Here is a 13,716-nt window from a genome sequence, read left to right on the forward strand (position 1 = left end):
TAAACAGGTGCGGCCTATTCTAACGAGTTTTTACACTCTAGTTACAAGCAATTCACAATTTTCTCTTGCTGATGATTCCTGAAGACAGACGTGTGTCTTAGACTTATGATTAAAATGGAGAGCGGTAGTTGACTTGAAGAACACAAGATCACTCTTTCTCTCTCTAACAGACAAGTCAATCAAATCTGACAACATTGATGATGACGATGTTTAAGTTGTCTAAATCTAGCAATTACTGGGAGAAAAAGAAAAGAATTCTACCCACGTGTCCCAGACTGAAGCTTAGCATTAAAATTCTGGCTTGAACACTACTACGAGGGGTTGTTGTTAATGTCTATGTATCTCTATCACTTGCACATACACACAAGCAAAGGTTTAAGGAAGAAAACTTTAAATGATGCTGAAAATTGCAGGCTTACACACTTCTCATTTGGGGCTGGTGTCTTTGTTAATTGAAAAATAAATCTTTCATTTACCTGAGCAAATGCACATCGATGCTGATCCCACAAGGAGCGGAGCGTCTCCTCTGCAGTAGGCCCTTAGCCTTTAACTACAAGGAATGGTCGGGAAAAGAAATGAGACTGAAACAGAGAGACATTGCACAAAACCTCGTTTTTCAGCAAGCAATGAAAAGGTAATGCAGTTCCGCTACACAACAGCCTGGTGTGCTGAATGGAGACCTAACGACGTCGTGTTTATCAGAAGCCAAATAACTGGTAGGCAGCTCCACATCGGACGAACGACTTCCATCCACAGGTGAAAATAGATTCTCTATTATTCAGAAAACTTTCATGTCCATGTGTGAGATGCATTTTTGCTTTAGTCTGTGACACTTGTAAAAGGTATCACTAAATTATATATTAACAAGAGCTCAAGTGAGTACAATATATGCCCGAACAAGAGGGTAGATACAGAATTGTGCTACTACATGGAAAACAGCATCCTGTTTGCCATGGCAACCACTTTAGATGACGAACGTATGGCACGACACACCGTCTCCACAGTCTGTACCAATGTACCAAATATGAAACGTGAAAGTTGAAAACTTTGGGAGTTCGAGTGCGGACAGGAACAGACGGACGGACGACCGGTATCACATAATACGCCCCGATATATATATAGATATAGATATATAGATATAGATATAGATATAGATATCGGGCGTATAAAAAGGAATCCGAGCTGTGGAATGGGACACTTGGATGGTGGACGTTGGATTTATTAATTTTACGGCTCTGAACATCCCAGATACTCAACCTCCTATCAATCATGTATGCTTGTACGCACACAATCGATTAAGAAAAAACAATTTCAACACCTGATGACACAACCAGGATACAAAGATTACAGATATTTCCACATTCAAGTAAATCTACCTATGGACTCACACACTCACCAACACACAGACTGGTTACAATTGCCTTTCCCGTTCCTCCGGCAGCGGGCGAGGTACGAACCAAACAAAACACCGTTACACTAAAGCTGCCAGGGTATGTTACAGGAACAATTACTTTTTAATCACCATCATATGCAACGCCATGAACCGCTTTACAGTTCGATATTCCGTCGCATTCAAAATGACCATCCATCCACATACACAATTTTCATTGACGCAGTCTCAGTGGTTATCGATGAAACAAAATCACACAATTTGGACATAATTATAACATCAGGCATTAAGGACACATTTCTCACCCAGCAGCTCGGAAGTCAATGACTGTTCGACTCAAAGGAAAAGGAACTCCTGCTCAGAAGGGAAGGGCTGGACCTGTGGCTTTCTATTATCGATGAGCCAAGCCAAACACTCGACCAAAGTCGAGAATCGTATATAGCTCAAAGCCACCAAGGATCCCAGAGGTGTGAGCAGGTGAAAGTCGACACCTCCTAAATTATGATGTTGTTGTAATGCAACTGGAACATCATTGAACTGAAAGGTTTGAGATTTTTCCCAGTTGTTATTTTTGTGGATATGATTGGTTTACATTGCTTTTTGATATATTATGGTCTAAAATGTGAAGGTTGATACAAATGGCTTCAAAACCAAACTTGTGAGGAAAGGGGTGAACTTCAGTATCTTCTTGTTCTAAAGTCGGCTCTCAGATGACATCAATCCTCGACTTCTAGTCCTCTCGATCAAGCATTGCTGTGTGCAGCTCCTCTGTCTCCCAGTCTGTATCCTTTTTCAACATGTTGATGTACTTCAGTATGAATTGCGTTTAAAACAATTTTCGGTGTCTCATGGGGTCACCATGAGAATGGTGTGTTAAAAATGTGGCTATTAATGAAGGACAAGGTCAACCTATGCTGAGTGGTTCACTTGGCAAAGGATACCATTTTGTCGTTAACTTGTAAAGTGTAATGTGGTGTTGTGGTTAGAACACATACTCCGAGTCTAGGAGGTTGGTGGTTCATTCTGACCCTGGCTGAGTCACACCAAAAACTCAATAATGGTACGTGTTGCTCCCTCTCCAAAGACTCAGCATTTAGAGAATAGAGCATGGAAAAACCTGTATGTTGGCCCCCCTTAGGGTAGAGATTTCTCCATAAAAGCTCACAGCTGACGACACGGATAAAACTGCCTCCACCAGCGTGTTTCGGGAAGTTAATTCCCCCAAGGTCAGGTTATCCTGTGTTCTCTGGTGTCTCTGTCTGCATGTGTGTGCGTGTACATGTGTGTCATTGTTCATCTCCAGATGTGGATTTCAAACAATGGAATGGAATGCTCCCAGGTCCTGAAGTAGCTACCTCCGATTCAATAAGGGATCACGCTTCATGGGCCAAGCGGTGAAGTTTTCTTGTTCTCAAAGTTTGGTTTCAAGGGCTCTTTTCAGGATCATTATCAAGCCCAGGACAGCTTGCAACGGTAGTTTGTTTGCAGTAATATCCCCAGGGATGGTTTTAAGATCTCCATGAGGTTCTTCGTCATTCGCGTTGCTCCAATTATCACTGGTACAATTTTTGTGTTGTTCAGCTTTCAATATCTTTTCACTTCATTTTTGAGGTCTTGGTATTTGGTCTTTTTCTTGATTTCTGTGTTGTTGAGGCCAAACTCGCTGGGTACAGAAAGCTCAATTAGCGATGCCGTTCTTTCTTTTTTGTACCCAAGTATTATATCCGGTTGCAATGCTTTGTTTTCTATGTTCACACTCGATAGGATCAATAGATCATACGTGAGTGTTATGTGGTTGTTTTCAATGATTGGTTTTGGTTTGTGTTTCCATGAGTTTTGTGGGACTGGCACATTAAAATTTTTGCAGATGTTCCCGTGGATTACTCTACTTCCTTTGCTGTGTCTTTGTGTGTCCAGCTCTTCTGACATGAGTTTCTCACATCACGATAAGAGGTGACTCGTGCATTCTTTTTCTACCTTCCTGAACCTACACCTGTCCGAATGACTCGGTCCTGTTTCCTTAACGCCATTGGTGCAGTGTCCTCGGTCTTGGGCATTTATCATGATTCGTTCTCAATGCCGCGTGAGTTGACCTCTTAATCATTCCAATGAGCCTTCTTTGTCGATTCCCAATCTCTCCAAGTCTTTCTTTTTCATATCTCCTTTCTCTTTTAATCGGTCTCCCAGTTGTCGCTATATGTCTGCTGATATTTCACTTTATACTGTATTTTTTTTTTTTGCAATCGTTGGGGGTAGTATTCGTTGCTGTTTCGGTTCCATGTGCTATCCTCTATTCACACCTATCTTTGGAAACTCTGCGCAAGGTGGGATAGGGATACTTTTTTCGCTTCAGGGTTTACATACAAAGTGTGTGTGTGTACTTGTGCAGGTTCCACAAATACAAGAACCTAAAAATTAAAGGAGGCCCTACAGGACTCCATTATGCAGCAACCCTCTCCCTCTTCCCCAGGCACTTTGCCAAACGGTGATTACAGTCGTTTATACATCCGCACACATCCGTCCGTGTACCCACGGACGTGAACTGTAAGATTTCCACTCGGAATAGATACGTGAACTGTAAGGTCAACAAGTGAATGTCAGTCGAGAGGAAAAGCTGGCTTGATGTCCTCTGCAAAAGCTGATATTTATTTGTGGTTTTGACGAAGCAGTCATGCTGATCAATAGGTTTTATCAACTTAAACTTAACAAAGGTATGCTGACCACCGTGGGAAGCAGTGTTTTTCATCAGCCTGACGTCTCTGCCTTAGATGGCAGCGTGATAACACAGGTGGCCCGAAAGTTCGTTTACCCAAAGTGTAGTGTAAACTGACAATTACATCCACCACCGAAGGTGGACAGAGGTCACCCACGTCTGCCTGTTTGACTGTGAACAGGGAATCTCAAGAAATTGTCGACGGATTTGGACGAAATTTGGTGCAGTGTTTGGGTGTGTGACAAGGACGAATTGATTGGATTTTGGTGAAAATGCAGATACTGGAATTTCGGAAGTGATTCTTCACCATTGAGAGATAGGACCAAAAACGATGTACAACACAATTTCTCAAAAAGTGGTGGACGGATTTGGACAGAACTTTGGTGGAGAGGTTGGGTGTACGACAAGGACAAATCCATTCGATTTTGGTGAAGATCTGAATCTGGATAAGAGTTATTTTTTTAACTCTAAGTGATTCTTCACCATTGAGAGATTAGGGGCCAAAAACGATATTATACAACATGATGTTACAAAACGTTATGGACGGGTCATGACAAAACCAGGTGGATGAATGGGTTCGGTGACAAGAACAAGCCGATTCGATTTTGGTTCAGATCCAGATCAGATGAACCTGCAAAATCCCCTGCAGGCACCGAATGTACATGAGGTTGGCCCGAGTTGTACATGTCATTGTTGTCCGACGGTTTGAAAACAAACACGGTGATCTGTGATCATGGCACTGCGCACCGTTTCTTTTATGCCTCCACGAAACCCTCCTGGTCTATAACGGCCGAAGTGGCCCCGTTAAGGCTTCCACAAATGACTGAGACCTTCAATGCTGACACGACCACCTGGGGATGTGTTGTCCAGCCTGATGGGACGACACAATGTGTGACTTCCTGAAAATGATGCGTCCATTAACCCCATGGTGGTGTCCATTAACCTGCACACGACCCCCCTTACCTTTGTGGCAGTTCTCACGCTTGCAGCGTCCGCCGGACACTCGTCCTGTCCGTGTCGCGAGTTCTCCTTCATCTCTCTAATCGAGACGAATCGAAAACGAAGGTACCACCACCACCACCACCCGTTGCTCTGAGTAATTAACCCACAACCAACCCCGGTGGTTGTAATTGCTGGAAGTTTTCACTTTTCAGCAGACGACGCTTTCGACGGTGTGTGCCGAACTGCCCCTCCTCCGTCCCCTCCCTGTCCCTCAGAGGTCTCTCTGTTCCTCTTCATTTCCTTTCTCCTCCCTTGCAATACGAGGTCATCAGCGTCGGTTACCTTGCAAGTTCAGCCCGAGAGGAGGGAGGGGGGTCATGTCCTCGCGAATGATCACTCTTTCTGCGTTGCTCGTATTACGAACCACATTCACCTGTGCACAAACTTACACCTCTTCACCTCCGACAACGGCGCCTTCTGACGTCACAGCATCGCGTTGACGCACCGTTTTTTTTGTTTTAAAGACAATCATTTTTTGAATAAACTTTGTGAAACAATGCGTGTCCTGCTACCCTCGGGCATCGTCGTCATAAAGCAGGGTCACGTGACTTGAAAACCCCTGGTTTTTATCGTGGACTACCTTCAGAACGGCATCCATTTATTACGTACGCAAAACATGACAATTATTGAGCCCCCGCCCCACCGAGAACCGCTCTGTTCCGGATGCGTACGTAATAAATGGACGCCCCCCCCTCTCGCACGATCACAAGGCGCTTGCATTCTATTAAATTTTAACAATGAAATAACAAAGTTCTATGTTCCGACGAGTTTTCCACAGCACTGTCACTAAATATTCATAAGGAAAGCCCAGGGGGTGACACGGGGAATACATCTGTCACAACAAAGCGTGATGAGGCTGCTCGTGGAAACGTCGCTATGACCGAGGACCTGAGGAGGCAGAGAGGGTGGAGAAGGGCGTTTGGCCCGTCACGCCTGTGCATTAACCGCATTCCACGTCCTCTGTCAATCATTCCTCAGGGATTTTAAATAACTCGTGCGTGGCCGTATGTGAAATAAAAACAAACAAACAAAGAAGAACAATTGTGACGTCATAGCACCGTGTCCTGTCATTGGTTTGGTAAATAAATGGCCATAACTTGGGAACCGCTTGTCCGATTAATATCAAACCTTGAAAAGGCACATCCACAGGGCCCCAACAATATACCTGGCAAGTTTCAATTAGATCGGACCGGTGGTTGTCGAGAAACAGCGGTCACAGACAGACAGACGCACACAGATTGCTGGAATTACAGATAGATTATACTTGATAGCACTGCACTGTAGTAACTTCAACTTAGCATCCACATCCCATTAATCACGAAGACGGTGATTTAAGCCAACGTCTCCGTCACACATATGGTCAAACACTTTTCGGGAGACAGCGTGAGATCGATCAAGTCAGCAACTAACAAGAGGAGGCAGCACCATCACGTTTCCGTCCGTGCTTAAAACAACCGAGGCGGAGCGCCCCCTGCAGACACGATCCGAACACACGGACGTTTGAGTTGTGTCGACGGGGTTCGTGAAGAAACATTCCTGATGTGTTCAGTTACCAAGCAGCTAGTATGTACCGACGAGTTTTCCACAGCACTGTCACTAAATATTCATAAGGAAAGCAAAGATCTTCTTGCCCGAGCCAAACCTTCTGACAAGTCATATGAAGAGCTCGTCAATCTCGTGAAAAGATATCATCACCCTAAACCGGGTCAGATCTTCTCGAGATATAAAGTTGCTACCCACCATCATCAAGATGGTCAGTCATCTGATTTACGCCGACTCGCCGAACATTGTGAATTTACAGATAAACACGAATAGGTGTAACGTGATTTCTTTATAATCGGCATCATCGACTCAATTCTGCAGAAAGTCCTCCCTGAATCCGACCCCAATTTGGCGAAACTCATGGAAATAGCCCCTGCGTACGTGCAAACTGCCGAGAGCCTGCGTGTGATCTCTAACGAATCAAAAGTTATCCAGCAGGACCCATCGGCTAACAAGGTAACCTTTGGTGACAAGCAAAAGTGTTTCAGCAAGCCACCAAATTCACCTCCACCTCCTGACATTTCTGAATCTACCTGGAAGGTTGGGGTAACTTGTTGGCGTTGTGGTGGTAATCATCAAGCTTTCCAATGTCGGTACAGGAATTATACCTGTGACAACTGTGATAAGCGGGGACACTTGAAGTGTCATTCTCTATCAAAGTTGAAGAACTTGTCTCCTGCTTATCACATTGGGGTGAACCCTGATGCAGCGGACGGTAGGTCAACAGAGCACAGCCTGCACAGTCGGGAGTCAAGTGAGGAACTTTATGAGGTTTTCTCTGTTGGAACAAAGAGCTCCGATGCTCCAATTATAGTCAATAGCAATCGATAACATCCCAGTGAGGATGGAAGTTGATACCGGCACTTCCAGATCAATTGTGAGCGAGAGCAAGTTCACCTCCATCTACCCTCTGAGAAAGGGTCCTGCACTCGGGCCTGTATCTACTGACTTGAGAACATACACCAAGGAGGTGGTTCCTGTCGTTGGCTCAGCCAACGTAACTGCAAGATATGGAAACAGCACTCATGTCCTACCACTGCTGACAGTGCATGGAGAAGGACCAACCCTCTAAAGCCAAGATTGGTTACAAATAATTATCAGACTTAATTGGAGTGACATAAACAGTCTCCAACTCTGATTCTGGATACGATACCATGCTCAACAAGTACCCTGGCCTGTTCAGCGATGGTGTTGGCACCTTTGCAGGGCTCAAAGTGAGGATTCATGTTTCTGCTAATGCTCAGCCATTGTTTCACAGGCTAGACCTGTGCCCTACATGATGACATTAATGATCTAATGTGAGTGTGACCGCCTGCAGAGTGAGGGCATCATCTCACCAGTCGAGTATTCAGACTGGGCAGCACCCATCGTTCCAATACTCAAAGCAGATGGAACAGTGCGCATTTGTGGGGACCACAAAACGACGATCAACCGCTCTTCAAAGATGGATGGTTACCCTTTGCCCAAAGCAGAGGATTTGTTCACAACTCTCATGGGTGGCCAAACATTCACTAAACTTGACTTGACCAATGCCTATGCTCAAATGGAACTGGATGAAGATTCCAAGCCCTATACATGCATCAACACTCATCGAGGACTCCACATGTACAACAGATGCCCATTTGGCATTTGCTCTGCTGCAATAATCTTCCAATGCAAGATGGAGACATTATTGAAAACGGTACCAAAGAGAGTCGTATTCCAGGACGACATTCTAGTGACTGGCAAGTCACAACATGAACACCTCGAGAACCTAAATAAAGTCCTCAATCGGCTGTCATAAGCTGGGTTGCACCCAAGGCGTGAGAAGTGTACCTTGATGGCACGTGAATTTGAATACCTGAGTCATCAAATCTCCTGTCAAGGCAATTTGCCCTCTCCGAGCAAAGTTGAAACCATTGCGAATGCACCAATGCCACCAAACATTTCAGAACTTCGTGCATTCCTAGGTATGTTGACCTACTTTGGTAATTTCTTGCCTCAACTAAACACAACCGTCAAGCCTCTGCATCTTCTCCTCAGGAAAGGCGTTGTCTGGAAATGGGAAGCTGCCCAAACAAGATCGTTCAAGGCCGCTAAACCATGCTGTCCTCCTTGCCGTTACTTGTCCATTACAACACATCCAAGGAACTTATTCTCAGTTGTGATAGCTCTTCATATGGCATTGGGTGTGCGTTCATGCCAACAAATGGAACCGGTAATCTCCAGCCTGGAGCGTATGCATCACGAACCCGATCTGACATTGAATGTCACTATGCTCAAGTAGAACGAGAGGCATTAGCGTGTCTGGGGCACCTCAAAGATGCACTGATATGTCTTTGGAAGACATATTACCATTGAGACTGATCACAAACCCTTATTAGGTCTCCTGGGAAAAACTAGAGCCATTCTGCCCACATCATCAGGTCGTGTACAACGTTGGGCGTTGACCCTTGTCGGTTATAACTATTCATTGGTTTACTGCCCGGGTAAGGAAATGGACTGTGCTGACACGCTCAGTCACTTGCCGCCTCCCGTAACCATCCCAGATCCTCCACAATCTGGTGATATCATTAATCTCATGGCTAATGTCATTCACGATGAGGCGCCGTAACCACTAAACAGATTGCTTGTGCTACCAATAGCAATCCAGATTTGTCACAAATTAAACGCTGTTATGTCAGGTAATTGGGCATTATTACCGGGAGGGGTGAAACCGTACCTCATCTGGAAGGATGGGCTCTCTATTAATGCAGACTGCCTGCTTTGGGGGTAGCCGAGTGATAAAATTCCACCTAAACTCTGTGGGAAAATTATCAGTGAACTCCACAATGCTCATCCAGGCATAGTCGCCATGCAGGCTATTGCCCAAACCCATGTTTGGGGGCCTGGTTTGGACAGTAACATCGAGTCCAGTGCACGCCATTGTTGCACTTGTCAAGCCCATGACAAGATACCACCACAGTCTCCATTGGCCATGTGGTCATGGCCATCAAAACCATGGTCCAGACGACACCGACCATGCTGGTCCATTTCAAGGGAAGCTTTTCCTTATTGCAGTTGATGCCCAAATGGATTGAAGCTCTTGTGGTGCCATCCTCTTCCTCTGCTGTAATAATTGAAGCTCTACATACCATGTTCACGCAACATGGTATTCCAAACTCCATTGTATCAGATAATGGATCGTCATTTACGAGTTCACAGTTTCAGAACTTTTGTAAAATGAATGGCATTAAGCAGTACACATCTGCCCCCTACAAATCTGCCAGTAAATGTCAAGTTGAAAATGCTGATCAATTCATCAAGAATGGTCGAAGCCGCGTCGAGGAAGGTTCCATTCAATCTTGTTGAGCTCATGTGTTGCTCAACTACCACACCAGACCACATCAAAACACCGGTCACTCACCTGCCAAGCTTCTGATAGGTCGTGAATTGACAACACTGTTAACATTAGTGTACCCGGACGTAACGGTCGATTGTCGAGAAGAACAAGTATCAACAGAAACGTAATCACGACCAAACATTTGTATACCATAACTTCCAGATCAATGATCCTGTATACGTGTTGAACTCCGGATATGGAACCAAGTGGTTATCTGGCATCATTATGGACATTGGTGAAATGATGTTTCTTGTGAAGTTGTATGATGGCAGATGCATGCGTAAACATGTTGACCAACTCAGGTTACGTCATGGGGAGCCAAACATTGAATCAGCTCAAGTGCCTTTGTCACTCACTCCTGCATTAACACCACCTGCATTTGAACCAGAGGTGTTTCCTCATGAAAGCTTTTCACCGATCAATATACCTGCAATGTATCAAGCAGGGAAAGCAGTTTGAGTGCATCAATCTTTTATTGTGCTCCACACACAGAAACCTCCATCCGTGAGCCCAGCTTCATCATGCGCAGCTATATTCCCATGCTTCTGGTTTATCTGTTAGGGTTAGGGTGAGAGATACATTAAAGATGAAAACAAGAGTAATGAAGATACTAGTAAATCATACAAAGATCATGATTGTATAGGTATTGGCTACAAATCAAGGCGGATAGGTGCCTTTGGAACTCTGGATGATCATCGGGGTACAAAGCCAACAGAAGGCCCTGCTGGTGGCGCTGCAACAGCATTATTGGGGTCAGCCTCAGGGAGTGGTGCAGTCCCATCTGCAGCACCGTCACTCTTCACAGGTTCAGGAAGTGGCGAGACATCATTTGTGAAGATGACAGGATCACAAGACCAATACCAAACATGATCAAGGTACCTCCGGATGACTCGATTGTCCTCGAGTTTGATCTTGTAGGACAACAGTCCCTCATTTTTGTGAACGCTCCCTGGAAGCAAAGCCCTTCCACGACAAAAGTTTTGCACAAACACCTGGTCCCTGATGTTTCTAGAGTGCTGTCCAGCATGTTTGTCATGATGAAGTCTCTGTTTCCACTGATTTTGATACACCACCGACGCCACGTCTGGTCTTCGACAATCTAGTCGTGTACGCAAACGTCGTTTCATCAGCAGCTCAGCTGGTGTCACCCCCATTGTAGTGTGGGGAGTGATGCGGGAAGTGAAAAGCAAACGTGATAGTCTGGTCTGAAGGCTTCCGCCGTATATCTTATTTAGACCAGACTTGACGAAACTCAATGAGTTAACAGAGAGTGCGTTTGAAGCTTGATGGTGTGGGCTCACAAACTTGTGAAATTATACCATTCAGGCAGGTGAATTCAGAGCTTGAGAAACAGGTTCCATTGTCAGTGACTATCAAGCATGGCAAACCATGAGTGGCAAAGCACTGGCACAGCCTCTCTATCGTAGCGTGTGAGGTTGCTGTACGTGTTACATCAGCATCAATCCATTTAATGTGAGCATCCGCAACAATAAGGATCACACGGCCTTTGATGGGTCCAGCATAGTCAAGATGAATCCTCTGCCATGATTCAGTGGGACATTCCCAGGGGTGCAGTGGTGCCTATGCAGGGGCGTTTCGACTACTTTGGTATGGACAACAATGTTTCACACACTGTTCGATGTCAGAGTCAAGGTGAAGCCACCAGACATAGTTCCGTGCTAGGGATTTCATTCTTACAATGCCTGCATGACAATCGTTAAGCTGATCCAAAATCTTTGTACACAAGTTTGGGGGAATGACCACTCGGCATCCCCACAGCAAGCAGCCATTCTCGACACTTAGTTAATTCTACCTGGCCTTGTATGAATACAATTCAGGGTCAGCGTCGTGTAAAAGGCCCCACCCTTGCCCAGTAGCATGAATGACCTTGGAAAGAAGTGGGTCATGCCTGGTGAAGGTCCGTATCTGGTTAGCATCGATTTGGTTGTCATTCAAAAATTCCATCAGAGATATCATGCTGCGAGGTGCAGGGGTGTCAAACACTGTGTCCGGAAGTGGCAGGCAACCCATGGCGTCTGAATTTGAAATTGTGGAGCCAGGTCTGTACGTAATGTCGTAATCAAAATCAGAGAGTGAAAGTGACCAGCGAATGATCTGAAGTGGTAAGACCTCTGAGGTAGCTTTTGTTAGACCAAACAAACTAAGCAGTGGTTTGTGGTCCGTGTAAATCGTGAAATGTTGACCGAAGACGTACTGGTGAAATTTCTTAACTCCGGATACAATGCCAAGTCCTTCTTTGTCCAGTTGACTGTAGTTCTTCTCAGCCAGGGACAGTGTACGAGATGCGAATGCGATTGGTCTCTGCGATTTGGCATGATGTGTGACAAAACAGCACCAACCCCGTACTGACTCGCATCACACAACAGGACCATGTCTTTGTCTGGGTCGAAGTGAACTCGCACATTTGAAGACTGCAACATGTCTTTTGACTTCTGGAAGGCTAATGACTCTGGAATGTCCCATTTACAGCTGGCGCCTATTTTTTAACAGGCAATACAGTGGGCCAAGCATGGTAGCAATGTTTGGGATACACCTGCTGAAGTACTGCAGCATGCCAATGTAAGCCTTGAGTTCAGAAATGTTGGTCGGAGCTGGGGCGTCTTTGATTGCTCTGATCTTATCTTTAGTGGGATGTAAGCCTTCGGCATCGATACGATGGCCCAAATAGGTCACAGACGGAACCATGAACTCGCACTTGTCTCTCCGCAGACGTAGTACGGAGTCGGAGATAATGTGTAGCACACATTCGAGGTTGTCACGATGATGAAGCTCTGAGCGGAGTGACTGGGATGTCATCTTGGTAAACGACAATGTGTGGTTCAGCAACGAACAGGCTATCCATACAATGTTGGAAGAGTTCCTGGTGCTGATGTGTCACCAAAGCTCAGGCGGTTGTATCTGTGGAGCCCCCGATGTGTGTTGATTGTGAGATATTCTTTGGAATTCTCATCCAGAACAACTTGTAGGTAGGCTAATCTCATGTCGAGCTTGGTGAATGACTGACTGTCCTCTGCTCAGTCTTGTGTATAAGTCATCGATCCTTGGAAGGGATATTTGTCCAAGGTGTAACATTTGTTGATCGACATTTTGTAATCCCCACTAAGTCGTATCAATTTGTCTGTCTTCACAACAGGAACAACTGGAGCAGCCCAATTTGAGGACTGAACTGACTTAATGATACCTAACTTTTCCAGTCTGGCTAATTCTGCATCAACCTCCCCTCTTGCAATGCAAAAGGAACTGGGCGTGCTTTGCAGAAAATTGGCTTCACATCTTTCTCAATGTTGAGCTTGGCAGTGAAACCCTTCAATGTCCCGAATTCATCCTTGAAAATGTCCGGGTATCTCGCAAGGAGGTGCTGCCATACAGTTGGTGGCTTGGAAGCCTGCAGTCGATGGATGCGTTTCAATTGAGTTTGACAACATCGAGCCAGTTTCATCCGAGAAGTGTGCGTCCATCCCTGGGGACGGCCAAGAGTTGCAATTGGTGAGTGTTGTTGCCGTAGATTACTGTGACATCACATGACCCGCGGACTTGTATTGACTCAACGGTATATGTAGCGAGTCGGATCAGGGACCAACGGATACCTGAACTTCTTTCCGACCCAGTACCCCTTATTGAGAAGCCCACAGTAGTTGCAAGCAAGGACAGCTCTCCACTAGCCCTTAGCAGATCAGCTCGTGTCTG

The 13,716-nt window shown here is 45.4% G+C and overlaps 1 protein-coding gene and 1 long non-coding RNA gene across 5 annotated transcripts in view; one reads left to right on the forward strand and one right to left on the reverse strand.

Annotated features, from left to right (window-relative positions):
• Nucleotides 1-5,488, reverse strand: part of LOC147010693 (rho GTPase-activating protein 20-like) — a 76,160-nt gene extending 70,672 nt beyond the window's left edge. For 2 of the 3 annotated variants that reach the window (XM_085859328.1, XM_085859327.1), the window contains exons 1-2: nt 5,067-5,488; nt 477-550 (exon numbers count right to left, since the gene is read on the reverse strand). In XM_085859328.1, the coding sequence (XP_085715454.1) occupies nt 477-550; nt 5,067-5,138 (146 nt within the window). In that variant the 5' untranslated portion in view covers nt 5,139-5,488. The remainder of the gene's footprint in view (nt 1-476; nt 551-5,066) is intronic. The other variant, XM_085859329.1, reaches the window with a different exon arrangement.
• On the forward strand, nt 1,675-13,275 carry LOC147010694 (uncharacterized). 2 transcript variants are annotated; one of them, XR_015052325.1, is made up of 4 exons: nt 1,675-1,934; nt 3,308-3,473; nt 3,780-3,875; nt 13,163-13,275. It is a non-coding gene; the product is annotated as an uncharacterized LOC147010694 (long non-coding RNA). The 2 variants fall into 2 exon arrangements; XR_015052326.1 differs by lacking the exon at nt 3,780-3,875 and having other exon boundaries at nt 1,678-1,934; nt 13,163-13,266.
• Nucleotides 13,276-13,716: the final 441 nt, after the last annotated feature.

Source organism: Eptatretus burgeri, chromosome 16 (genome assembly GCF_056783735.1).
Source record: "Eptatretus burgeri isolate ZD-2024b chromosome 16, Ebu_testis_v1, whole genome shotgun sequence".
Lineage (NCBI taxonomy): Eukaryota > Metazoa > Chordata > Myxini > Myxiniformes > Myxinidae > Eptatretus > Eptatretus burgeri.